The 26,287-nt window shown below is 47.7% G+C and overlaps 1 protein-coding gene across 1 annotated transcript; it reads right to left on the minus strand.

Moving 5' to 3' along the window:
* Positions 1–479: 479 nt before the first annotated feature.
* POLR1B (RNA polymerase I subunit B) lies at positions 480–26,287 on the minus strand. The gene is made up of 15 exons (XM_004609248.2): positions 26,052–26,287; positions 25,395–25,562; positions 24,686–24,832; positions 22,779–22,911; positions 20,353–20,489; positions 19,331–19,554; positions 17,778–17,949; positions 13,811–13,982; positions 12,513–12,794; positions 11,516–11,649; positions 8,673–8,843; positions 7,944–8,100; positions 7,162–7,358; positions 5,510–5,763; positions 480–4,136 (listed from the first exon to the last, which is right to left on the minus strand). Exons 1-15 carry the CDS (start codon positions 26,226–26,228, stop codon positions 3,254–3,256), a joined length of 3,408 nt encoding a protein of 1,135 aa, XP_004609305.2. The 5' UTR covers positions 26,229–26,287; the 3' UTR covers positions 480–3,253.

The raw sequence follows: 26,287 nt of genomic DNA on the forward strand, positions 1-26,287 counted from the left end.
AAGCTTGACAACAAAAAATTCATTAACCCCATTAAAAAAAATGGTGATGGGATGGGGCCAGAGAGATAGTACAATGGGTAGGGTTCTTGCCTTGCATACAGTCAACACAGGTTCAATTCTCCAGCATCCCATATGGTCCCCCAGTCCATAGAACAACCCCAAAACCAAAGAAAAAGGGAGTGTGGGGGAATGAACAGACACCTCTTTGAAGAGGATGGATGGGGGCCGGAGAGACAGTGTAGTAGGTAGGGCCCTAGACTTACAGGTGGCCAAACTGGGTTCAATCTCTGGCACCCTATATGGTCCCCTGAGTCCAGACAGGAATGATACCTGAGTGCAGAGCGAGAGCCAGGACTAAACATCACTGGATGTGATTAAAAAAAAAAAAATATATATATATATATGTATATATACATACATATGTATATATGCACACATACATACACACATATTAACAGCACTGTACAAGACTGTTCAGAACAACTTCCTTTATAAACAAACAATAAAGAGTATCAAACATTGATCCATGCAGCAACCTGGATGAATCTCAAGGGAACGGTGTTGATTCAAGATCTCAAAGGTCACATATAATAGGAATCCAACTCTTAAAATGTCACATACAATAGGAACCCATCATTTAAAATGTTGAGATGAATGTTAGCGGTGGCTGCCAAGGTGTCAGGGGATAACTTTAAGGATAGCACAGAATGGCTTTTGGCATGGAGATAAACTTTTTTGGGGGAAAGCCATACCTGGTGGCACTTAGGATCACTACCGGTGGGCTCAGGACACCAACCCTGGGCCAGCTGTATGCAAAGCAAGCACCTCACTGGCGTATTACCTGTCCAGGCCCATAGAAGCAAGTCTGTATCTTGATTATATAACCAGTGTTTGTCAGCCTAAACATGTGATAAAACTAAACAGAAGTGAGTGCCTTGTGAAGCCAGTGAAATAGGAAGAGGCCCTGAGTTTTCCAAGGTTGGCTTTTCAATCTTGCTATATCCCTGGCACACCCCCAAAGTCACTATTTTGGTAGTGAGCCTGTAATTTTAAATTAAAAGCTGAAACATTTTAATTATTATTTTAGCTTTTTGGGGTGTTTGAGCCAGGCTCAGAAATGACACCACCCCAGCCCCTAGGGTTGGAGCTATTGTATAGCAGGTAGGGTGCTCGCCTTGCACGTGACCAACCAGGGTTCGATCCCCAGCATCCCATACGGTACTCCGAGCACTGCCAGGGGAACCCCTGAGCATTGCTGGGAGTGCCCCCCAAAAATGAACTGACCCCTGGCAGTTTCTGAAGGATCACTTGGTGCTAGGGTTGGCTGTGTACAAGGCAAGTCCCTTACCTTCTATCCTGAGTCCCTATTTTATTATTTCTAATGGGGCACAATGAAAGTGGGGAGATGGGAGCAACAGACCTCGGTTGTGGGATCATAAAGCAGGGGTAATCTGAAATGCGTGAGATAGTTTAGTTGCATTTACTCACTGGGGGAGTCTCAGTAAAATCTTGGGTTTCCTGTTTTCCCTACAGTTTAAGGAAGCCAAGTATGCATGTACCTTGAAAAGATAATTTTTTTCTTGTCTAGACCTGTCTTATACCTTATAAGGCACCTACAGCAGACTCCTAAGATTTATCTTAGAAAACCTTTATTTTTTTTGCAGGGGGTGGGGCGGGTGGGGGATTACTCCCGTGGTCTCCAGGCTTACCCCTGGCTCTGAGCTGCTCATGTACTACTTCAGGTGATGCTCCCAGGACACGTGTTGGTGTTTGAGCCCTGACTGGCCCGGTGCAAGGCAAGCACCCTACCTCTGTACTTTCTCTGTGCTCCCTTGGAAAAAGTATTTAATTTCAGCTAGCACATTTTACTTGCAGAAGTGTAGACATATATACTGCTGCAACCCTCCAATAGTCAAAGAACAGAATAACACAAATAAAATGGGCAGGGGGCAATACCGCCACACAATGAATACTGTACACAAAGAAGAGAAAAAGCAGCCACTGGGTTTTATAGATTTAGTATTTAAAAAAATGTAAAATATCAATATAATTTGTAGATCTGTTCCATACTGAAAATGTTGCAAAATATACTTTCTCTATATTAAACTTCAGTAACATTATTTGTAAGATGTGGAAACAATACCACCACAAACAAAGAAAATGTACCAAGTACATAGGAGAGAGCACCAGGAGCCCTCGAGAAGGAAGCACTGCTGTCTGCCGCACTGTGGCGTCTGGGGGATGGGAACCACAATGAAAGCAGCCAGGTAAGGCCCGACATGGAAGCTGCACCCTATGACAGGGTCACTGCAATATAAATAGTCAAGCGTGGGTGATGGCCGCAGGAAGAAAGGCAGCTGCTGCTCAACGCGCCGACGTCCTGCTGCCTAAGACTCCTGAGTTCTGAGATGTGCCTGAGTTCACAGAACCGTGCTGTACGGCACAATGTTCATTTTGCTAAGAGGGTAGAACTCGAGTTCAGCGTTAAGCTACAAACCACAAAACAATGCAGAGGGCACGGAGGAAGGACCCCTCCAGAGGGGCAGATGTGCTTGGAGTTCCCACACATTTCAGACAAGCAGAGCCTTCAGTGTAGCGACCACACGCCAACAAATCTGTTAGAAACAGTTCTACCTTTGGTTTCCACTTTCATGTAATTTAAGAAAATATAAAACCACCTCTGTGACTTAACCTCTCTTTGTGTTGGTCTGTTCTGCTGTAGAAATCCGTGTCTGAAAGTAGGGATCTCAGAACCTGGAGTCTGGAGGGGGCCGCCCCCATTCCAGCCTTCTAGTACTAATGGATGTTTTTGGCTTTCGGGTGGGGGGGGGTCACCCCTGGCGATACTCATGGGCTACTCCTGGTTCTACACTCAGCAATTACTTTCAGCGATGCTTGGGTGTGTGGGGGGGGGAAGGGGGAGGAGATGAGACACGACCCACCATTTGGCATGCTGAGGACCCAACCCAGGTCAGCCTCGGCAAGGCAAGCACCCTACCTGCCATACGCTATCGTTCTGGCCCTAACATATTTTAAAGAAGGCAGTTGTGGAAGTCTTGAACAAACCTGCTGAAAATATATTTCGGTGGTCCATCTCAGGAGACTCGGAAATCCTGAGTTAAACTGGGAAGTTTAATACTCTTGGGGGGGCGGAAAATAATACATGAGTAACCTAGTAATGCCACCCCCATCGAGCTTAGCGTCCCCAGTTCATAGAATCTGCCCCGTCCGGTCTCCAGAAGGCCCCCTGCCGTTAGACGACGTCCAACTTCACTTTGATGTTCATCGCCGCCAGTTCGGCCACAAAGTAGCGGAAAACGTAGGGCACGGCCACAGTGTCGATGGTGTCGCTGCGCGCGCACACGGTGCAGGTGTACTTCCGGTTGCGCAGGGCGGACCAGGAGGGCGGCGGCCGCTCCAGCAGCGGGGAGAGCAGGCTCCCGCAGCTCACGCACACGTGGGCCACCGAGCGGTCCGAGCAGTTGAAGAGGCGATCGTGCAGGAGGAAAGAGGTGCCATGGGCCAGCAGCGCGTCCCGCTCCATTTCCCCAAACCGAATCCCGCCCTGGACATTCCGGCCGCCAATGGGCTGGTTGGTGACCTTGTCCCTGGCGCCCGTGGTCCGGACCTGGAATTTGTCCGAGACCATGTGCCGCAGGCGCTGGTAGTACACCACGCCGATGAAGATGTCGGCCTCCAGCTCCAGCCCGCTGATGCCGCTGTACAGGCGCTCGGTGCCGTAAAAGTTGTAGCCGGCTGCCTTCAGCATCTCGCCGAAGTAGTCCAAGGCGGAGTTCTCCTCGGAGAAGGTGAAGGGCGTGGCGTCGTGGCAGAGCCCGTGGAGCGCCGCCGACTTCCCCGCCATGCTCTCGATCAACATGCCGATGGTCATGCGCGAGGGAAAGCCGTGCGGGTTGAAGAGGATGTCGGGCACCATGCCGCTCTCCGTGAACGGCATGTTCTCCGCGGGCCACAGCCGGCTCAGGATGCCCTTCTGCCCATGCCGGCTGGCAAACTTATCGCCAATGGTGGGGTTCCGGGGCACCCGCATGGTGATGCACACACACTTGAACCTGGCGCTGCCCGAGTCGTTACTGCACACTTTGATGTTGTCCACAACACAATTTTCTTTGCTCCTAAAGGGGAAAATAAACCACAGCCAAAGTTAACGCTACTGTTAAGGGCTGGAGAGAGGGGGAAGAGGGCAAGGCCCTGCCTGCCCTGCATAGGGCTGACCCGGATCCTCAGCACAGCACATCACCAGATCACCAACAGGAGTGATCCCCGAGCACAGTGCCCGGAGTAAGACTGAGCACCTCCAGGTGTGGCCCAAAAACGAAAAAAAATCTTGTTTAGGGGCTGGAGCAATACTACGTCGAGTTGGGCAATTTGCCTTGCACGTGTGGCCGACTGGGGTTCGATGCCTGGCATCCCATATGGTCCCTCCAAGTACCGCCAGGCACAATTCCTGAGTGCAGAGCCAGGAGTAACATCCTGGCTGGGACCCTCCCCAAAACCAAGTTTAAACTTAAGAGATTGTATGAATGTGGTTACAGTTCACTTCACTAAAATTATGTTCATCTGCAAACATAGAAATAGAAGTAAATGAAAAAAAAAATTTTTTTTTTTCCTTTCTGAGCCACACCCGGCGATGCAGAGGTTACTCCTGGCTCTGCACTCAGGAATCACTCCTGGTGGTGCTCCAGGGACCATATGGGATACTGGGAATCGAACCCGGATTGACCGCGTGCAAGGCAAATGCCCTACCCACTGTGCTCCAGCCCCGTAAATGAAAAATTTTGAAGTAAATTTCAGTTGTAAACTATTCTAACATAAAAAATGAAGCAATATTAACCAAAATATTCCTAACAACTTGTATAAACTTATCAAGCTTGAATACCAGTTTCTTTGGGGGGAGGGGGGAGGGTAGAGGCAGTGCTCAGAGGCTACCCCTGGCTCTGTGTTTGAGATCTCTTCCAGCAGTGCTTGGGAGGGACTAAGCAATGCCTGGCAGGGATTTTACCCAGGCTTCCTGCATGCAAGGCCTGCACTTTAGCTTACTGAACAACCTCTCTGGCCCCAAGCGGTCATAAGAGTTCTATGATAATCACTGTCTCATGGAGCATTACAGACTGACAGGAGAAAGAGAAAAACAAAGGAGGTACAACTAAAGGAATGGTCTCGTTTCAGAAACGCTAACTCAAGGGGCCAGAGAAAGAGTATGGTGGATGGGGCATTTTCCTTGCCAACCCGGGGTCTACTCTTGGCATAGCTCATATAGCCCCCCAAGTTCCACCAGGAATGATCCCTGAGCACAGAGCCAGTAGTGAGTAAGCATGGCTGGATGTGGCCTCCAAACAAAACCAGAAATGCTAACTCAGTCACGCCTGAGTCAGTAACCAATTTACTACTTTCAACTAAACTCTCTCCCATGAAGCGAATTTTTAAAACTCCAACAAGTTCACAGGAATCGCAGCCTGTACAGCTGGCGCAGGGCACCCGAACTTACTTATAGTACATCACGTAGCTCTCGCCGGTGTTGAGGTTCAGGTAGCTGTAGTATGGGTCTCCATACTGTAGCTGGGCGCCAACGAAGGGCAAGCCGTCATCATCCAGCTTCTGCGAAACCCGGGGGTCCCCCGGCTTGACTCCAAACACCAGACTGTCATCTCCTTGTTTGATCTTTTCAGAGAGATCGATGAATTCAGACTTGTACACACTTCCGTGGGCAAATCCTCGTTCCCAGGAAGCCTTATTCACAATCTAGGAGGTCAAAAAAATCATTAATGGGAACAACTGAGGCCAAATAAGGATTTTCAAATAAAACTGGGGAGAACTGTAACTGGTTTAGGATAACTGGGATTCAGTTTCACAATTCTAGGGGCCCAGAAGAGGGCTCTCGGGGCTTCAAGCACTGCGGGCAAAGTGTGAGGCTGAAACTGTAATCCCTATGCATGTTTGCAAAATCACCTATGCTATTAAAACCCAGGTACATAGAAGTGGCATAAAACAATCTTGCTGGCTTGGGAGATGGGTCAAAGGGCTGGATGCATAAAAAGACAAGTGTACACAACCACTTTATAACTGTTCACTCTCTACCCACACAATGTACTCAAATATGTAAGTGTTTCTCCAGTCTTCCCACCCAACTTGGAGCTTAGAACATGCCAAACACAAGCACTTGGAGACAGAAATAGTCCATCACCCATCTCAGAGTGAATGAAAGAGTTAAAAATTAAAACCTAGGGGCTAGCGTGATAGTACAGCAGATAAGGTGCCAACCTGGATTTGATCCCCAGCATCCCACTGGGTTCCCCAAGTACCACGAGTGACCCCTGAGTGCAGTCAGGAGTAACCCCTGAGCACAGCAAGGTATGGCTCAAAAACAAAGAAAACAATAAAAACACCAAATGCTGGTGAAGACACAGCTCCTGCTACATTGCTTTAGTGCCACTACGGAAACATTTCTTAGTTTCTTATAAAATTAGGCCTACAATGACCATATCACCCAGAAATTTCATTCCCACATTTATGCTCACACAAAAACTTGCATATAAATTGTTTAGAGCAACTTTATTTGTGATAACAAAAAAACTAGAGTCGTTTCAGTTGTCCTTCAACAGATGAATGGTTAAAATGTGGTTTATTTAGACATGCCACAGACTACTACTCAGCAATCAAAAGAAAAAATTGATCTATGCAACAGACCGGATCTATGAAACTTTCCCAGGCAGTTCTGCTAAACTAAAACAAAGACAGGTAATTCCCCAATTTCTACTCCACACCAAAAATATTTGAAAGAAGAGAACTGTATTTCTCTTCTTTATTTTGGTTTTTGGGCCACACCAGTGTCGTTTTACTCCTGCCTCTGTGCTCATGGATCACTCCTGGCCCTCGGACTGGCCATGTGCCCGCTTACCTGCTGTGCCCACTATACTGTCTTGGGCCCAGATCTCTCTCTGTCTCCCTCCCTCTCTCCCTCTCTCCCTCTCTCCCTCCCTCCCTCCCTTCCTTCTTTTTGTTTTCTGGGCCACACCCAGGTGCTCAGGGGACCATATGCGGTGCTGAGGACTGAACTGGGGTCCACTGCATGCAAAGCAAGTGTCCTACCCGCTGTACTATCACTTGAGCCCTAGGTCTCTATTTGTAGATAAAACTTACCATGGCATCTTCCATATCATAGCCCGTGTAAGAAATGACAGCAACGATGGCATTTGTCCCAATTGGATAGTTATCCATGTCATAATAATCGTACATGTACGGTCTCACTAAAGGGCTCTGTGGAGTCTGAAGACGATACAGTTTGTTATCTGATCGATCCTGGTAAGTAAGAAGTGGAAAGCCCATGGTCTGTTTTCCTAGAGCAAAACAAAGTGGCATTTTAGTTTCCCTCGAGTATTAAATGATACAGATATAAGACAGATAGCACAGGGTGCAATTCTCAGCACCTCTATATGGTACCCCAAATATCGCCAAGAGTGACCCTGGAGCACAGAGCCAGGAGTGAGCTCTGAGCAAGCTGGGTCTGGGGACCAAAAGCTCACGCGAGGCAAGTGCTCTGCAACCAAACTACACTCCAGAACTTGGGTCCAATTCTTTGGCGCACCCCCAATTATGCATGCATGGTTCCATGTATCTGGAATCACACTGGGGATGTAGCTCAGCGGTAAAGTACATGTTGTAGGTATGATGCCCTGGGTTTGAGCCTAGCACCCCATATGGTCCCCAGAGCCTGCCAGGAATGATTCCTGAGCACCATTGGGTGGAAACCAAATACTTCCCGTCCCCCAAAAACAGTACAAATTGTTAATGGACTACAGGTATAAAGGGCTTCTGGGAGCTCTTTAACCTATTTCTGCAACCTTCCTCTGAAATCCGAAGAAACAGGAAAAATTTCAAGCACTTTTCTCCCGTGACTGCCACCGCTGTCTAGTCCACCTTACCCATCTGGCACTGGTACATGTTCCGTGGGCTCTGGTTGTGATCGGAGAAAGGGATAAAATTGGCGATGACACTCAGGAGGCTGTGCGGGAAGAGCTCCTGGTGGGAAGTGACACCTTCGAGAACCTCGTCCTCGAAGATGGCGACGTTCATGAAGAGCTGGAGAAGTGGAAGGACCCAGGTCAAGTGCAAACATACAAACTCTGACAGTTTCCCAAGACTCAGAGAAACCTTCCCCCGGCGTCAGGGACACACCTACTACGGGCCCACAGGGACACTTCCAATCATGAATCCACTCGCCTCGCCCAGACCCCAGATCTATCCTAGTCCAACTTCAAAAGGGATAGGAGGATTGTTTTATTGACTCAAGTAGCCAAAGTTTCACAGCGGCAGCAATGTTGACAAAGATAGAATGAGAGTCAAATGGACTATTTCAGCCTTACCACCTGCCGGAGGGCCAGCGAGAAAGGCTTGTGGGGAACACAGTAGGGTGGGTAATGTGATCTCAAATGCTCTGGGGTTCGACATGCTAGTGGAGTAAGGTCGTTTCTGCCTCCTCTTACGGCAGGCTTTCTGCTTGCTGGCCACGAGAGGCAAAAACCCCTTCTTTCTCTAGAATGCCAAACTGGCACTCTGGCAATTCTGGTACTTCAGAAACATTAGTCATGAGCCTTTACAAGTTGCAATACTACACAAGCACAGACAGCCACAATCATTCACACTCTCTGTACCTGTTCCATAGTGCCAATTAGTTCTTCTTTTCCCAGTTCCAAGTTCTGCACAGGCCGCATCAGTCTGCAAGGAGTGGTGAAAAGGAACAAGGCCGGATAGAGACTCGGTTTCCCAGTCATGGGAACAAGGGCTACCTCCAGCCAGGGAGGGATTCTCTTTTCTTTCAAGACCTGTTTCCAACAGAGAAGAGTTCAATGAGGTGACAGTTACGTGTGTGGCACCAGGACAGGTGCAAGCAAGGCGGGGGTGGGGGGGGTGGGGAGGGGAGGCTGGCATGCGGTGCAGAGGAGTCAGGCAACAGGCCAGCTCCAACCATCAGCAAAGTGGTAACGAGAGACTGGGCTGACAGCAAACCAAGGACTCGGAGAACAAAGACAGTAAATGAAATCTTGAATGTCTACATTCAATGTTAAATGATGGGAAACATCTGGTATTTATTTACCAGGTTTGCTGCAGCCATACCTGGTAGGGCTTATGGGGTCGCTGAGGCCATGCCCAGAGGTGCTGCAATTTGAACTCAGGGTCTTCTACATAAAGCATTATCTCCTGAGTTCTATTTCTGGCCCTGGGTTCATTTGTAAGGCCTAATATTTCAATTAAAAAGTCCTTCCATCTCCGGGGCTGGAGCGATAGCACAGCGGGTAGGGCGTTTGCCTTGCACGCGGCTGACCCGGGTTTGAATCCCAGCATCCCATATGGTCCCCTGAGCACCGCCAGGAGTAATTCCTGAGTGTAGAACCAGGAAGTAACCCCTGTGCATTGCCCCGGGTGTGACCCCCCCCCCCCCCCCCGCCAAAAAAAAGCAAAAAAAAAAAAAAAAAAGTCCTTCCATCTGGGAAACTAACTACAAAACCCCAGACAATTCCTGGGCAAAAGGAAAAAAACCACAAACCAGAACTGCAGGAAAGTGAAAAAAACGAAACAGAACAAAACCCCCTCCATGTCAGTACTTGGGGAAATCCGCCAGGAAGACCTCAAAGGGCTGAGTGCAACCCTGCCTCCGGAGTTCTGGGGTTTGACCCTGGCACCACAGGGTCCCCTGCACACCTCCAGGAATGCCCTCGCACACCCCCACCCCACTCCTGCTGAACACAGCTGGGCACTGCTCCCAGCACAAACACAAAATAAAGCCGAGTGAAACAGAAAAAATAAATCTTAAAGGAATTTGCTGCTAAGTATGTTATCAATTAAATGAAAGAATGAAAAGAGATAAAATTCCTAAATTCAAAGAAAAACAAAATCAAGCGCCCCAAATTTAGGTAAGTAAATTACAATAATAAAAATAAAACCCGAAAGGAATGACTTATAGAAAATGGCAACATAATAAACTTAAATTCTTAGTTCTGAAAGTATTTTTTTATATTAAATACCTCACTTTTAATGTAAATATATTAGTTTAAAATATTTTTTTTTCATTTTTTTTATTAGTTTATTTTTAATTAGAGAGTCATCGTGAGGGTACAGTTACAGATCCATACATCTTTGTGCTCATGCTTCCCCCATACAAAGTTCAATAACCCATCCCTTCACCAGTGCCCATTCTCCACCACCCGTAAACCCAACATCCCTCCCCCCCTCCCCAGACCCGTCTCCCCCCACCCCACCCTGCCACTATGGCAGGGAATTCCCTTTTGTTCTCTCTCTCTGATTAGGTGTTGTGGTTTGCAATAGAGGTGTTGAGTGGCCATTGTGTTCAGTCTCTAGTCTGTATTCCACCCGCCTCACCCTTCCCCCACATGACCTCCAACCACATTTTACTTGGTGGTCCCTTCCCTGAGTTACCCAGAATGAGAGACCAGCCTCCAAGCCATGGAAACATTCTCCTGGTACTTATTTCTACTATTCTTGGGCGTTAGTCTTATAGTCTATTATTCTATATTCCACAGATGAGTGCAATCTTTCTATGTCTGTCTCTCTCTTTCTGACTCATTTCACTTAGCATGATACTTTCCATGTTGATCCACTTATATGCAAACGTCATGACCTCATTTTTTCTAACAGCTGCATAGTATTCCATTGTATAGATGTACCAGAGTTTCTTCAACCAGTCATCTGTTCTAGGGCACTCGGGTTTTTTCCAGATTCTGGCTATTGTAAACAGTGCTGCGGTGAACATATAAGTGCATATGTCACTTCGACTATACTTTTTGGTTTTTCTGGGATATATTCCCAGCAGTGGTATTGCTGGGTCAAATGGGAGCTCAACCTCTAGTTTTTTGAGAATCGTCCATACTGTTTTCCAAAAGTGCTGAACTAGCCGGCATTCCCACCAGCAGTGTAGAAGTTCTGAAAGTATTAACAATTACTCATTTAACCTAAATAAGAAAGTGCAAATGGCCAATGGGATAGTGAAGTGAGACGCTCGCCTTGCATGCAGCCCACCCGGATTCAATCCCTGGCACTCCATATGGTTCTTTGGGCCCCACCTGAGGTAATCCTTGAGCACAGTAAACCCTGAGCACTGACGGGAATGGCCCAAACACAGAAAACAAGAAAGATGACAAAGGGTGAAAACGACTCAATCACAATTGACCTACTTTACCCACCCCCACGAAGCCAAGATGACACGCAGATAAACAAAAAGAAACTTAATAGAAGTAGAAAGCTTAAAGACAACCACTTTCATACTAGAACTGAGAGTTTCAGGCAACGCATAGCTGACTTCATGAGGGAATTCTAGCAGTCCTTCACATCAGAGGCTGCCATGCTCGTAAGCTGCCCCAGAGTATGGCGACTAAGGAAGACTCTCCCGTACCTCATGTAAAGCACAATCACGAGCTTTAAACGTTCTAAGAATTCATGTTTAAGAAAGCATCAGGAGTTCGTAAACACACGAGCTCACCTTGAAGTGTCGGAGCGACTGTGCGATGCCCGCAGCCAGGTCCCTGTCCACCCAGCCCACCAGCACGCCGTCCAGCAGCACGGGGTAGCACTCGCTGTAGGGCCGATGCGGTGCTCCATCCACAGGAGTAACACCTGAAGACATGAACGGGCAGGACCATCCATCAGAACACTTCCACGACGATGACAGAGGTTCCACAACTTACCCAACGTCGTAGATAACTAGGTACCCCCTTGTCTACAGCAGAAAGCCTGCACACTCAGTACATTTCCAGCTAGTGACCCGACGCTCTTTCCTAGTTCAGAGACACAGGGAGGTTAACTCCAAAAATACCAAAGTTCTGGTGGTACTTCTCTTATTTATTCAGATACTCTTTCAAAAACAGCATGTGGACAACCCGGGTCCGAGCCCAGGCATCCCATATGGTCCCCTGAGCATCGCCGGGTGTAATCCAAAAAGTCCCCCTTCCTCCCTGCCAAATTGTAAATAGCTTTGCATGGTCGTTATTAATTTTTTGTTTGTAAAAGGAAAGAACAAAACTTAGGCAAGAGCCGCAGACCCAATTCCTGGTACCACATGGGCCCCTGAGCACAGAGCCTGATGTCTTCTGGATCCTGATCCCTTCTGGGTCTCACCCCGTACCCCAGACAAACAGCAGCCCAGTTCCTGCATAAAAGACTAAAAAATGAATCTGTGCAGTTAATACTCTGCCTGGCCCAAAGAAGCCCAACCTGATCTTCTGCACCAGTTTAAACCTGGGGCTGGAGAGAGCAGACAGGTGACGATGCTTACCTGGCATGCAACTGACCCCAATTCAATTTCAGGGGCCACACATTTCCCAAAGCACTGCCAGGTGTGGCCCTGGGGGCCCCTGAGCACCTCCAGGCAGTCCCTGGCACTGCAGGGTCCTTGCACTGAAATGCCAATCTCCTTAGGAGGCCCCCTCAAACAAACACCCCCCACCCCCCAAGACAGTTTATCACCGCACAACACATACCCAAAGTGCAGAGCAAAGCTGGAATGGAGGCCGTATACGCAAACTGTGTGACAACCTCACACACGGCAGTTAAGTGGTTCATCAGGCCACAGGGCTCCCCGTCTGGGGTGTGCACGGGACACAGGAAGCCCCAGGACTCGGGCAGCAGCCTGCGCACCGTGGTGGTCCTCATCTTGGCAAAGTCGGCCCCTCTGTGCACACAGCGGAAATGGGAGAGATAGCGGATGAAGTTCAGCTTGTCGGCCACAACACAGAGTCCGGAATCTTGCAGGAAGCCAAGACCTTCATGAAATAAAAGTCATTCAGAAATGACCAAACTCATACAAAGCAATCGGTAAAAAGTTAAAAAGGTAAAACTTCCGGGCCCACGCTAGATCAGAGAGGTCTACTAGGAAGCTTCCCGAGCGCTGACGAGAGGGAGAAGAGTTAGAAGTAGTAAAACCCCCAGGTCCACACCAGATGTTTTAGTCTGTTCAAACAACTGGCTCCTTATCTTCTCTGCCATTATCTCCTTTGCGGGAAACATAAATGAGCAATACTTTATTAATGAGTAATATTATAAACAGCAAGTAAAAGGGATACAACTAGGAGGGTTAGATAATACAGAGAGTTTTCTTAGCCTACTAACGAATACAGTGAGATATGTAACACAATCAGATACACAGATATTTGTTAGCCCAGGTCCAGGCTGGCATCAGAATTACCTGACAAAATAATAGCAGTAATTGGGCCGGCCAAGGACATAGCTCAGGAGAGCACGTTCCTCAACTATGAGGTCCTGGTCTCAGACCAGCACAACAAAATAAAAAATGTTTCTGGGTCCTTAATTTACTTACTTTCGCCCTAGCCCCTCTGCTGCAACCTGTGTGAAAATGGACATTGTATGAATCCCTGAGAACAGGAAACCCTTCCTCAGAGAGATAAGCTACTCTTATCTTCTAGCAAATAGGTACAGGAAAAGCATCTCATCATTAGACTGGATTTATACTAAATGGACATTTTGTGGAACACTCTTCAAACCAATGCTTGTCAAAATTTCAAATGAAATCTATTTTTAGCGGAAGTGAGAAGTTCACTTTTAAGAAGAATATCTCTTCTTTTTAAAAATAAGGTGCTCTCTGATACATAGCTTAAGATGGCAAAAGAGACATTTTAATTACCAAAATAAATATTATTTTAATTAATTAATTAAATTTTAATCAATAAAATAAATAAATAAAAACATCTGAGTGACAGATAAATCTTAATCAAGCAATAATTTAAAAGCGCTAGCTAAAATGAAGTCTATCTAATTTCACCTGTTTTAGAACGTAGATTCCCGGTAGCAAGAAGATATTCAAATGGTTTTGTTAGGTCTGTTCCCATATTTAAAATCTTCATCAAATTTTCATTATTTATGGACACATTAGTCTTCTGATTCCTCTTGTCTAGAGCTATTTTAATAGATACTAACCAAGCTTCCATTTTTTCCTGAAGTGCAAAAATACAAATTTTCGTTTTAATGACTACAAGTTTCCACCTTATTCGCACACAAATTTTACATCCAGAATAAAGGACCACTAGTGTCATGGAAAATACCCCACCTATGCACTGGGCACAGGAGGGTTCGATGGAGCATCACAAACCACCGTGGCGGTTCCCTAACCCTGGTGCTACCCAGCTCCAGCTGAGAGTTCTCTGTGGAGAGGTACCGTCTGTGCCATGCAGGGTGCGCAGCGACACCCCATCCTCCCATCCTCCACCCTTCAGATACCAGCTGCATCCACCAGGCCCTGACAGCCTCCAGCAACCTCAAATGTTCCCTGTGGTGGCACAAAATTAAAATTTAAAAATGTCCCTTGGTTTTGGAGCACATTCTTGGCTCAGTGCACAGCAGAAATTAGGTTCTGCGCTTGAACCTGGGTCTCCTGAGTGCAAAACACATGCTCAACCCATTGAGCTACTTCTCTGGCCCCTTAAAAAAGTTGTTTTGATGGGTATTCGAGCATTGTATAACTGAGATTTAAACCTGAAAACTTTGTAACTTTCCACATGGTGACTCAATAAAAAATTAAAAAAAAAAAAGATATTACAAAGAGAAATACAAGAAAAAAAAAAAGTTGTTTTTTTTTTTTTTTTAAGTGGGTGTTTGGGCCCCAAATCAGCTGGCTGTGCTCAGGCCTTAATCCTGGGACTGTGCTCAGGTGTGACTCTTAGCAGAGAGCCGGGGATCATTCACAGTGCCAGGGATTAAACTGGAGTCAGCTGCATCATGTGTGGTGGGGGGCCATTTACAGCTCACGTTTAATGCCATGACCAGGATTTCACATTCTCTCTGCTTAACCACTGTAAACACATTGAAGATGGCCAAGCACAGCACCGCTAGGTTAAACACCAGGGGTACAGCCCCTAGGAAGAATTATCTGGGTGATTTTTTTACATTTCTTTCTTTTTTTGGGGGGGAGGGGGGGTCACACCCAGCAATGCTCAGAGGTTAGTCCTGGCTCTGCACTCAGGAATTACTCCTGGTGGTGTTTCAGGGACCATATGGGATGCTGGGAATCGAACCCGGGTCGGCTCCGTGCAAGGCAAACGCCCTACCCACTGTGCTATTGCTCCAGCTCCTACATTACATTTCTTCATGTAAAATAAAGCAGAAAAGAAGGGGATTGGTGACAAATTTGGCTCAAGTGGCAGAGCACAAGACTCACATGTTTTGTTTTGTTTTTTTAAAAAAATGTAGGAGTACTGCTATTTATTCAGCCATTTATTAAGCTGACTGAATTGGGCATGAACTCCACATTACTTTAAAAAAAAAAATTTTTTTTTAAGTTGGATATCCGTGAGATAGATCATTACAAAAGCTGTTCATAGGGCCAGAGTGATAATACAGTGGGTAGGATGTTTGCCTTGCACACAGCCAATCCAGTTCAATTCCTGGCATCCCATATAGTCCCCCGAGCACTGCCAGGAGTAATTCCTGAGTGCACAGCCAGGAGGAACCCCTGAACATCACAGGGTGTGACCCACAAAGAAAAGAAAAGAAAAAAAAAAACAATTCCCCCAAACACCTGTTTATAATTGGGTTTCAGTCATACAATGAACCAGCACCCATGTACATTTTCTATCACCAATATCCCCCGTTTTACCACCACCACTCCCCGCCCCCACCTCCCTCGAAGGGAGGCACTTTCCTTCCTGCTCTCTCTCTCCTTTTCCTTTTGTGCATTAGGATTGCAATACAGGTACTAAGAGGTCATGGCGTTTGTTCTGGGCATATGGTATTTTTAATAGGATGGTAAGGCTGGAGTAGCTCTTCTTTTTTTTTTTTTAAATATTTTCTTTCTTTTCTTTTTTTTTTTGTTTTTGGGTCATACCCGGCAATGCACAGAGGTTACTCCTGGCTCATGCACTCAGAAATTACTCCTGGCCATGCTCAGGGTACCATATGGGATGCTGGGAGTCGAACCAGGCTCGGCCGCGTGCAAGGCAAACACCCTACCCGCTGTGCTATCATTCCAGCCCCTGGAGTAGCTTTTCAACTGGATGGCAGCGTTGGGGTATGGATGTGACTGCCGAACCTTCTGGAAGTACAAGAGATGGGGGGAAGTAGCCCATTCACACCCCCCCACAACAATGCCTGGAGATTTCAGTCACAAAACCCAACCAACGTACCAGAATTTCCAACAGATTGTATCGTGGTGAGGTCTGTCCTGAGACGGTGGAGTCAGGCCAGGGATATGGCAGCCATTTTGGATTATGGAAGCAAGTGGCTACCAGGGGCTCTGCTTGGGTGGGCCACGAGGCCAACCTGCCCCCCTCCAATTTAGCCCCATCTGTTCAGCCATGTGTGGGTCTGAGACTAACTGCAGCTTTTGATCTTTTTTGAGATTTATCTACAGGTTTCTGAAATAAGGCCAATAAATGAGGTTCTATAGCTGTGCTGGAGGCGGTTTGTGGGCATGGCTCCCACATACCTAACTTTTTTTTTTTTCTTTTTGGGTCACACCTGACGGTGCACAAGGGTTACTCCTGGCTCTGCACTCAGGAATCACCCCTGGTGGTGCTCAGGGGACCATATGGGATGCTGGGAATCGACTCAGTTCGGCCGCGTGCAAGGCAAACACCCTACCCGCTGTGCTATCGCTCCAGCCCCCATACCTAACTTTTGACCATTTAATTTCTTGGTAAACTTGGTCCCAAGTTGTTTGGGTCCAGCCAAACAAAGGCATAGGGGCACTTGGGGGTGTCAGGAAGCCTGTAGGCACCACCAGGCTGCTGATGAACTCGCCCCACAGGAACAGGTTGACCTGCTGGTGGGCCATACCCCTAGGGACTTGCATGTTTAAGGTGCTGGTTTGAGTTCCCACAATGCATGTCCCACTGAGCATGGCCTGCACCCAAATTAAAAGAAAAAGAAAAAGGATCTACGATGTGAAGACTAACACTTTTCCAAGCAAGCCTTTCCCATGAGCAGTTTCCACACCTGGGGTTGGAACACTAGGCACACTGTGATGTTCACAGCTGAACTGATTCATGCAGACACTCTTCCTGTCATTTCCTCAGTGACACAGTGTAAGAGTGATTGACACAGTGGGCTGAAAGCGATAATACACTGGCCAGGGCACTTGGCTTATATGCGGGCAACCCAGGGTCAATCCCCAGCACCTCATACGGTCCCCTGAGCCCTACCAGGAGAGACCCCTGAGAGCAGAGCCAGGAGTAAATTCTGAGCACCACCAGATCTGGCCTCAAAACAAAGAATGGCAGATGATGTATTAGGTACTATAAGTAATCTAGAGATGGATTTAAATTAGGAGGGCTGGAGAGATAGTAAAGTGGGCAAGGAACTGCCTTGCATGTGGCTGACCCAGGTTCGATTCCCAGTACCACATACAGTTCCTTGAGCAGAGCCAGGACTAGGCCCTGAGAACCGTTGGGTATTCATAAAACCAAAACAAGCAAATAATAAAATACATGGAAAAGTATGTAAATTATAAGTACTATTCCACTTTACATAAGAACTAGAACTGCATATTTGGTATACCAGGGGGTTCTGGAACCAATCTCCCCTGAGTACCAAGGGCCAGCTGGATAAACATGTGGGTTTTGTTTTCTTTTCGGTAGCGCTGGGGATCAAACCCAGGGTCCCCTATGTGCAGAGTGAGTGCTCTGCTACTGAGTCACACCCCCAGCCCTGAAGGTGCAGGAAAAACTGCCACCGATTTGGTCACACCTTCCCACAAGAGGCACTGCTGACCCAGGGTAGTGTAGCATGCCATTTACCTTCAGAAACATGAGGAAGAGCTGCCCCGGTGTAAGGACCTCTTGATTCACTAAACTGTCAGGATTGTCCTCCATGCACTCTCCTTTGGCCAAAGCAAAGAGCTTCCGGGTCATGAGACAGAGCATATAAAACTTTTCAGTACTGGATTTCAGGTGAATACAGATGCACTGACTGTTAAAACAAAAAGAAAAAGCCTTTTAAAAATCTGCTTATACTTAGTATCATCTTAACCAAGGTTTACATAAAAATCCTTACTCAGAGTCAGAGAGAGAGCATAGGACTAGGGTGCTTGTCTGACAAGGGTGGCCCCTGATCAATGCCTGGCACCCATATGGGCCCCAAGTCCTACCAGCAGTGACCCCTCAGTGCAGAGCCAGCAGTAAGCCCTATGTGCAGAGTGAGTGCTGAGCACAGATGGGTGTGGCCCAAAAGCTAAAACCAAAACAAAAACCAAAAAAATCCTTACTCACTTTAGAGAAAGTGGTTTTCAACTTTACAGGCACTATCAACGGAAGAGTGAGACACACTTAACAGGCCAAGAACAGCACTGGCCAATGTGGTACAGGCAGGCAGGTTAGATCAAACCAGATTCCAATAAATTCAAGTTACATAAAAGATGAATTGAATACTTCTGTATCTCAGCTGCACCAGCCACTTGAGCACTGAACACGTTGCTGATGGCTACTCGCTGGACAGCCCTGGTCGAGTGCAGGGTTTCTTTAAACATCTCACAAAGTGGTTACCTAAGGCAAAATCACTGCCTTGGGAAATACAGGGACATGATGCCTGCCACTTTCAAGGGTGATCCACAAGCTGATGAAGTTATAAAACAAACGCAGTAAAATGTTAACAAATGGGCCACAGGGAAAATACAGGGGTTAGGGTGCTTGTCTTGTATGCTGGTGACCCTGGTTCTATCTCTGATGCCACTATGGTCCCCTAAGCACTACCAGGTGTGATCCCTGAGTACCACTGAGTGTGGCAACCCCGCCCACTGCTACCCCCCCCCCACAAATTAGCTACTAAATCTTTCAAGTGTACACTGCACTAATTTCTCACAAATTTTGTGGGGCACCTGGGATGCTCGAGGGACTACACAATGCTGAAATGGAAACCTAGCATTAATGCATTCCAGTCCTCTGAGCTACTCTAACAATTCTTCAAGTTGTAAGTCATTCCAAACTGCAAGTTAAGAAGTATGATAAAGGGCTGGAGAGACAGTACAGTAGGTAAGGCATCTGCCTTGCACACGGTTGATCTGGGTTCAATCCTTGGCATCTCATAAAGCTTCCCAGCCCAGTCAGGAGCAAGCCCTGAGTGCATAGCTAAGAATAAGTCGTGAGTTCCGCCGGCTATAGCCCAAAAACTAGGGGGAAAATGTACAATAAAAATGCCATGGAAGGATGAGGCTGACCACAGGAACGAAGCCAGCCCTGACTCTGCTCGGGCAGCATCCACAGCCCCATCTGATTCCCAGGCCACTTCCGCCCAGCCCATAATACTCCAGAGGCACACGGCTACCTTTCACAACCCACAGTGGAGGCACACGTACCTGAACAGAAACTCTGCAGCTTGCTCATTGGAGTACCAGTCCGGAAGGCTGAGTTTGACTCTGAATCGCTCGCCAAGATAACGGAGGACCTGCTTTTGTGTGGCACAGCCCTCTTCCATGACGATTCTCAGCATCTGAGACACAGAATTCTTGAAAAAAGAGTCGTCCTCCTTCCCTTTGATGAGCTCCTGAAATATCTGGTAGTCAGAAAAGCTGACGAGCGCCTGGAGGAGAAAAATAGTTTTCTGGTTATTAGTGTTATTTTCTTTTCAAGCTCTCTTGCTTAATACCCAAGAATAAGAACGAACTCTCCACGGGGCAAGAGAGTTATGACCTCAGGACGGGCAACTGCCTTGCATGCAGTTGACCTGGGTTCCACCCCCAGTACCTCATATGGTTCCTGGAGCACTGCAATGAGTAATACCCGAGTATGGAGCCATGAGTTAAGCCTTGAGCACTGTCAGGTGCAACCCCTCTGCACCCAAAAACAACTTTTCCAAATAAGGGCACTGCTTGCATGCCTGTCAGATTTGAGCACCTGGTGGACCCTGCCTCCTCGTGCTCACAACTGGAAGCCCCCAACCAAGTCAGGGCTGACCTGTGTAACAGAGAACGTGGTCAAACAGTCACCAGGCTCCTTGCAAGGACAGCTTCCCCCCAGCCTCCGACCCCGTACTAAGGGGAACGACACCACCACTCAACAGTCCGAAACCAATAGTCATCCTGCAGCCTTCAAACCTGCAGCCCCACTGACACCTCTCCCAAACCTCCCGAGCCCCAGGCTTTTGGAATCCCTGCCAGACACACTCTCCAGAGGGCTGTGCAGGCAGGCCTGAGTGCTCAGGGCTTATTCCTGGTTCTGCACTCAGGGATCACTCACAGCGGGCTTGGGGGGGACCAGATGGGGTGCTGGGAATCAAACTCAGGTCGGCCTCGTGCAAGGCAAGTGTCTTACCCACTGTAAGGGCGCTCGCTCCAAGCCATCTTCATAACAAAAGGAACCCCTGGTAGGTCAGACCCACCTTCAGCACAAATCCCAAGGGAAGGAAGAACAGCTCTTTGCGGTAGATGAAGTTCACCATGACCATGCCATTCTCCAGGTAGTGCAGGTTCATGTTGACGGCGGAATGTTCGTCCCTCACGCAGCGCATGGAAACACCTGTTGAAACAGAATGAAAGGCTTGGCAACACTGATTCTTGCTTTACTAAGATGGTCACAGCAACAGTCATTTTTTTTCTGAATGACTTTTTCCTTTCAGAAATAAATAGTACCCAAACCACTCAGGAGATACTTAAAATCACACCTCCCCGCCCAAGAAAAAAAGGGTCTCTAGATCATGCCAAATGTCCTGAGGAGTTCAGTTTTCATGTGTGGGAAAACAAAACTATAAATGTAAATCTTCGAAGCTCACATCCAGAGCAAGTCCCCAGGTCCCCTGCAGAGGCTGTCACGGAGCACTGCATAGTCCCAACTCTGAGGAGGGAACAAGAGACTATGGCACAAACACCAGGCTGGGAAGACAGTCCAAGGGCTAGTGTACACACAGGAAGCCGAAGTTTTGTCTCTGGCATCTCCCTCCGCCCACCCTCTCCCAAGCCAAGTGCAACGGGAGAAAAGAATTTGAGAGGGCTGAAGAGATAGTACTGAGGGTGTTGGTCTTACCAACACCAGTATGGCCACCTAAGCCCCTCCAGGAGTGACCCCTGAACACAGACCCAGGACTAATCCCTGACCACCATCAAGTGTGGTACAAAAATAACATAAACAAATTTAAACCAATCAGAATTTAAGTTAATCCAGGAACACACTGCTAAGACATACTGCATCAAGTAATGTAAAAAAATAAATGAACAGGGGCTGGAGCGATAGCACAGCGGGTAGGGCGTTTGCCTTGCACGCGGCCGACCCGGGTTCAAATCCCAGCATCCCATATGGTCCCCTGAGCATGGCCAGGGATGATTCCTGAGTGCATGAGCCAGGAGTAACCCCTGTGCATTGTTGGGTGTGACCCATAAAGCAATAAATAAACAAACAAACAAACAAACAAACAAACAGGAGCCGGAGAGAGAGGACAGCAGAGAGTGTGTTTGCTTGCTTGCAGCTTACCTGGGTTCAATCCCCGGGATCCCAAATGGTCCCTGAGCCCTGGTAGGAATGATTCCTGGATGCAGAGCCAGAGGTAAGCCCTGAGCACCACCAGCTGTGCCCTCCCCCCCCCCCCCCCCCCCGTCGTACCCCAAATGAAAAGACTTTTATCCTACTTAAAACACTATTATAGAAACAATGTGTACAGCTATAGTTATCTATGTTCTAGCTCAACTAGAACACACTGCTTAAATGCTAAGATGGGACGCTCCTGGAATTAGGCACTGAGAAGATAGTTTAGAAAAGGATTCTGCTTTTTCCTGGGGGGAAGGAGGGAGTTGGCTACCTAGCAATGCTCAGGGCCGACTCCTGGCTCTGCGTTAAGAAATCACTCCTGGGCTGGAGCAATAGCACAGCAGGTAAGGCATTGCCTTGCATGTGGCCAACCTGGGTTCGATTTTCAGCATCCCACATGGTCCCCCGAGCACCACCAGGAGCAATTCCTGAGTGCAACGCCAGGAGTAAGCCCTGAGCATCGCTGGGTACGACTCAAAAAGCAAAAAAAAAAGAAAGAAAGAAAGAAAGAAAGAAAAGAAATCACTCCTGGGGCTGAAGTGATGGTGTAGCAGGGATTTGCCTTGCATGTGGCTGACCTGAGTTCTGGGTTTGATCCCTGGCATCCCATATGGTTCCCCAAGCACCGCCAGGAGTAATTCCTGAGTGCAGAGCCAGGAGCAACCCCTGAGCATCGCTGGGTGTGACCCAAAAACAAAATAAAGCAAAAGGAATCACTCTTGGCTGGGCCTGGTAGACTACACGTGGTGCTGGGGATTGATCTGGGCTGGCCACATGAAGGCAAGTGGAACTTCAGGAACTGCTGTGCTATCACTCCAGCCCCGTGATTTTAACTGCTCCTGTTTACAGTTTTGTTTTGTTTTGAAGCCACATCTGGTGGTTCTCAGGGCCTACTCCTGGCTCTGAACTTAGGGATCAATCCTGGCACGGCTCAGGAAACCACGTTGCACCAGGATCAAATGGAGGTTGTGTGCAAAGCAAGCGTCTTTGCATACTGTACTATCCACACAGATAATCCACAGTACTATGGCTCCAGCTCCACAGTACATGCACTTTTTTTTCTCTTTTTTGTTTGGGGGCCACACCGGAGATGCTCAGGGGCCTCTGTACAGCTGCTCCGGCCCACTTATAGCTGCGGTGTGGGAGAAGAACTCCGGACCTCCAGGGTCCAAAGCAGACTCTCCACCACAGAACTACACATCTAGCCCCACATTTTACAAAAAATTTACTTTTAAAAGAATGGCTTAAGACTTCTACAAGAACATTTCAAAACTCATCACAGCTTACCATACTGAGTATAACCGGGACCTCGGCTTTTCCACTTTGGTCTTATCATGGCAACGGGGAAATTTCTCCGAGGCATAATCAGCATTCGGATGACTTTCTCAATGCCGTTGATGATAAAGTAGCCTCCCATTTCCTGCCAAAGAGACTTGTTATAAAACCTAACGAAATCTGTCAAAGACAACAGTAACTATGAACTCAATACTGTAACCAACAGCCTCACTGCTGGCCAGAGGCAACAATAGGCAAGAAGGATACAGGCCCAACAGGACTCCAGGCCTCCTCGGAAACTGTGCAGAAATGGGCTGCATTACCATCCTCACCTGCCCAAGGTGAGCCAGGAGCCCGCGGACCAGGCCCGGGCCCCACAGTGACTACTCCACATCTCCAGTCTGCACTGCCATGGGTGAACCTACGGTGGAGCCTTGGGGTCCAACCAGATCGACATCCAGCCCATAAGGGGTGGCCTAAGGGCTAGACAGAGGGGCCAGAGCAATAGCACAGCCGGCAGGGCGTTTGCCATGCACGTGGCTGATCTGGGTTCGATCCCCGGCATCCCATCGGCTCCCAAGCTGGCCAAGAGGGATCCCTGAGTGCAGAGTCAGGAGTAAGCCCTGACTACCACCAGGTATGGCGCAAAAAGCAAAAGAGCAAAGAAGAGCAGACTTTGCAAGGGGGAATTCCAAGATGCCTAGACGAGTATGGAAGGAAATCAAGGTACCCTCCTTTCCACAAAAGGCCCAACCTAAGCTGCTTCTCTGTTTCCTACATTGACTTTAGTCTTCAAATGACATTAAATATACACACACACAAATATACTTCAAAAATAAAAAACAGCAACCGTTAAGCTTTTGTGTTTTGTCTGGGGTCACAACTGAGCTTACTCCAGGCACTGAGGGTGCACTGGCTGTATTCAGGGAAGTATATGAGATGCGCAGAATCAAGTCAGCTTGGTGCAAAGGAATCACCCTGCTGTTGTACTATATCTCTGGCTCACTGAGTTTTTAAAAAAAGGAAGAAAAAAATGTTGGTGCCGAGAGATAGTAGGTAAGGCGCTTGTCATGCACATAGTAGACCTGGGTTCAATCTCCCGAACTACCCTAAGGACCACCCTGAATGATCCCTGAGCACAGAGCCAGGAGTAAGCCCTGAGCACAGTTAGATGTGAGCCCAAAATTAAAATAAATAAATTAGAAGTATCACTCTGTATCACTGTCATCCCATTGTTCATCGATTTAAGAAAAAGAAAAATTCTGGAAATCAGAAATTTGAATTAGTTATATAGATCATTTTAAATAGGCATCAATATCACATTTCTATCATAGGCTACTAATATCAATTGCTTACCATGAATCACACATCACAGACTGCTATTATAATGTCTGATCGTCATCATAATGAGCGAATCTGTGGCCCATTTTTAGCAGGAAACAGAGACTCGGGGAGATTAAACTTCCCAAAGACACATGACTGGTTAAGTGGAGTGGCTGGGTTGAGAGACTCAGGTCTGTACCCCAAAACCTCTTCCCAAAACACAGGCTCCCTTCTGCAGGTCACCTGAGAGTGCTGAAGGGAACACAGAGGAATCATACAAATCACAAAATCTTGGTAGCAGTAATGCAGACATTTTAGAGAACAGTTTTGTAAGTTAGGATGTCTTAAAAAAAATAGCCCTAAATATATGTGATTTAGGAAATTCGGAGGAAGCCAGCCAGCGCTTCCCCTATAATAATACTTTAAGTGCCTCGCCACTTTCCATACTTGTGTCTTTTGAGACTCGTTCTGAGCCTCAGCAGGTGGACAAAATATTAAGGGTATACTTTTATTTATTGAGAAATTGAAGCAGAAGAACCAACAGGTTGTATGTCTCTGTCAATTGGTTTTCCAGCACCCGGGACCCCTGTGATTACCTCAGGTTCCTCATGGTGCTCAATAAGAGCTCGTGGAGGAAGGCTGTGCAAGTTGCAAAGCTTGGACTTCACCATGATGGGAACATAGCCAAGGAATTGCTTAATGATTCCTTTCGAGATTCCATTCACTGCCCAGCTGATATCAGCCTACAGAAAAGAAAAGGAAAAATTCTCATCAAAATGACAATCTCCAGATTGACAAGAACAAGTGAATATTTTGAAAGCTGAAGAAAACCACAAGTAAGTGACTTTATGCTATGGATTTCAAACATGGGATCCACTGAGAGGAGAATCCTTACCCCAAATTTATTAGGGACCAACCTTCCTCTTAAAAATGTACAATGCTGGGGCTGGAGAAATAGCACAGCGGGTAGGGCGTTTGCCTTGCACATGACCCAAGTTCAATTCCCAGCATCCCATATGTCCCCCAAGCACTGCCAGGAGTAATTCCTGAGTGCATGAGCTAGGGGTAACCCCTGTGCACTGCTGGGTTGGCCCAAAATGCAGAAAAAAAAAAAAGTATAATGTGAGGAGCTAGAGAGACAGTACAGCAGTTAAGGTGTCTGTCTTGTGTGCGGACAGGCTGGCACCACATACTGTATCCCCAGCTGCCAGGAGTGATCCCTGAGCACTATCAGGTAAGGTCCCAATCCCCCCTCCCCCCACCAAAAGTTCAATGTTAAAGTCACACACTGTCACTTGTACTTACTGTCAACTTTCCCCTGTAGGTACTCCTGCGGCCCCGACATTCTGCCGGATAGACATTGAACTCTCTGCAGATGCTCCCTTTGGGAACCGAGGGCGGCGTGATGACAGCATCCACAATAGTAAGGGAAATCCGTTCATCTTTAAAAGCGAATTCGAAAGGCAGGATAGCCTGAAACAAAATGCCCACTATTAATTGCTTGCAATCCCAAAGAGGTTTTCCTGTAGGATGTCCCAATTTTGTATTCTACAAGGCCTACTCATAATCCTACAGGACGATATAAAGTCTAAAGCCACATCCATCCATTCTGCTGGTAGTCTAAATAACTAAACTACTGCATTCTAGAGATTGGTGGTGGGAGCACAGCATGCCTGAAACCCCCGTTATAAACAACCTTGTAAATCACGGGGTCTAGATAAAAATGAAATGACAAATGTAATAGTTTAAGAACCGTACATATCCGAATAGGCGCGCGTTCCGAGGGGCCGGGTCTCATTCAAACTCAGCCCCGGGCAAGCCCCGCTTGCTTCCATGGAGCCCACCCTGCAGCACCCGATCACCCGATCACCCACTAACCCAAAAGACTGCCAAGGCATAGGCGCGGACACTGGAGTGCAAGTGCCGCGAGGCCGTACCCCCACCCCTCCCACCCGCACTCACCTGCACCGCGTGGCCGAGCCCTTCGCCCACGGCGTAGTTGAAGGACTCGACATGCGCCCGCGTCAGCTCCTGCAGCGCGGGCTTCTGCTGCTCCCGCGGGATCGCGTACGAGGGGTCGGTCAAGTGCTTCAGGCTCGGCTCGCTCGGGAGGCTCCGCCAGCGGCCGTCGGGCTCCATGCCGTCCTCCGATCGCCTGCCCGCCAGCCAGCCGCCAGCACCGCGGCGCACGCGCCCGG

The sequence above is a fragment of the Sorex araneus genome, chromosome X (genome assembly GCF_027595985.1).
Source record: "Sorex araneus isolate mSorAra2 chromosome X, mSorAra2.pri, whole genome shotgun sequence".
NCBI classification, from domain to species: Eukaryota; Metazoa; Chordata; class Mammalia; order Eulipotyphla; family Soricidae; genus Sorex; species Sorex araneus.

Coding starts and splice junctions, on each gene's coding strand:
- POLR1B (XM_004609248.2), bottom strand. CDS start 26,228: ATGGAGCCCGACGGCCGCTGGCGGAGCCTCCCGAGCGAGCCGAGCCTG. Junction 17,950..19,330: donor GCTGCAGAGTTTCTGTTCAG/GTACGTGTGCCT, acceptor TTGTTTTAACAG/TCAGTGCATCTGTATTCACC. Junction 13,983..17,777: donor TCTTCCTCATGTTTCTGAAG/GTAAATGGCATG, acceptor TTTGCACTTCAG/GAAAAAATGGAAGCTTGGTT.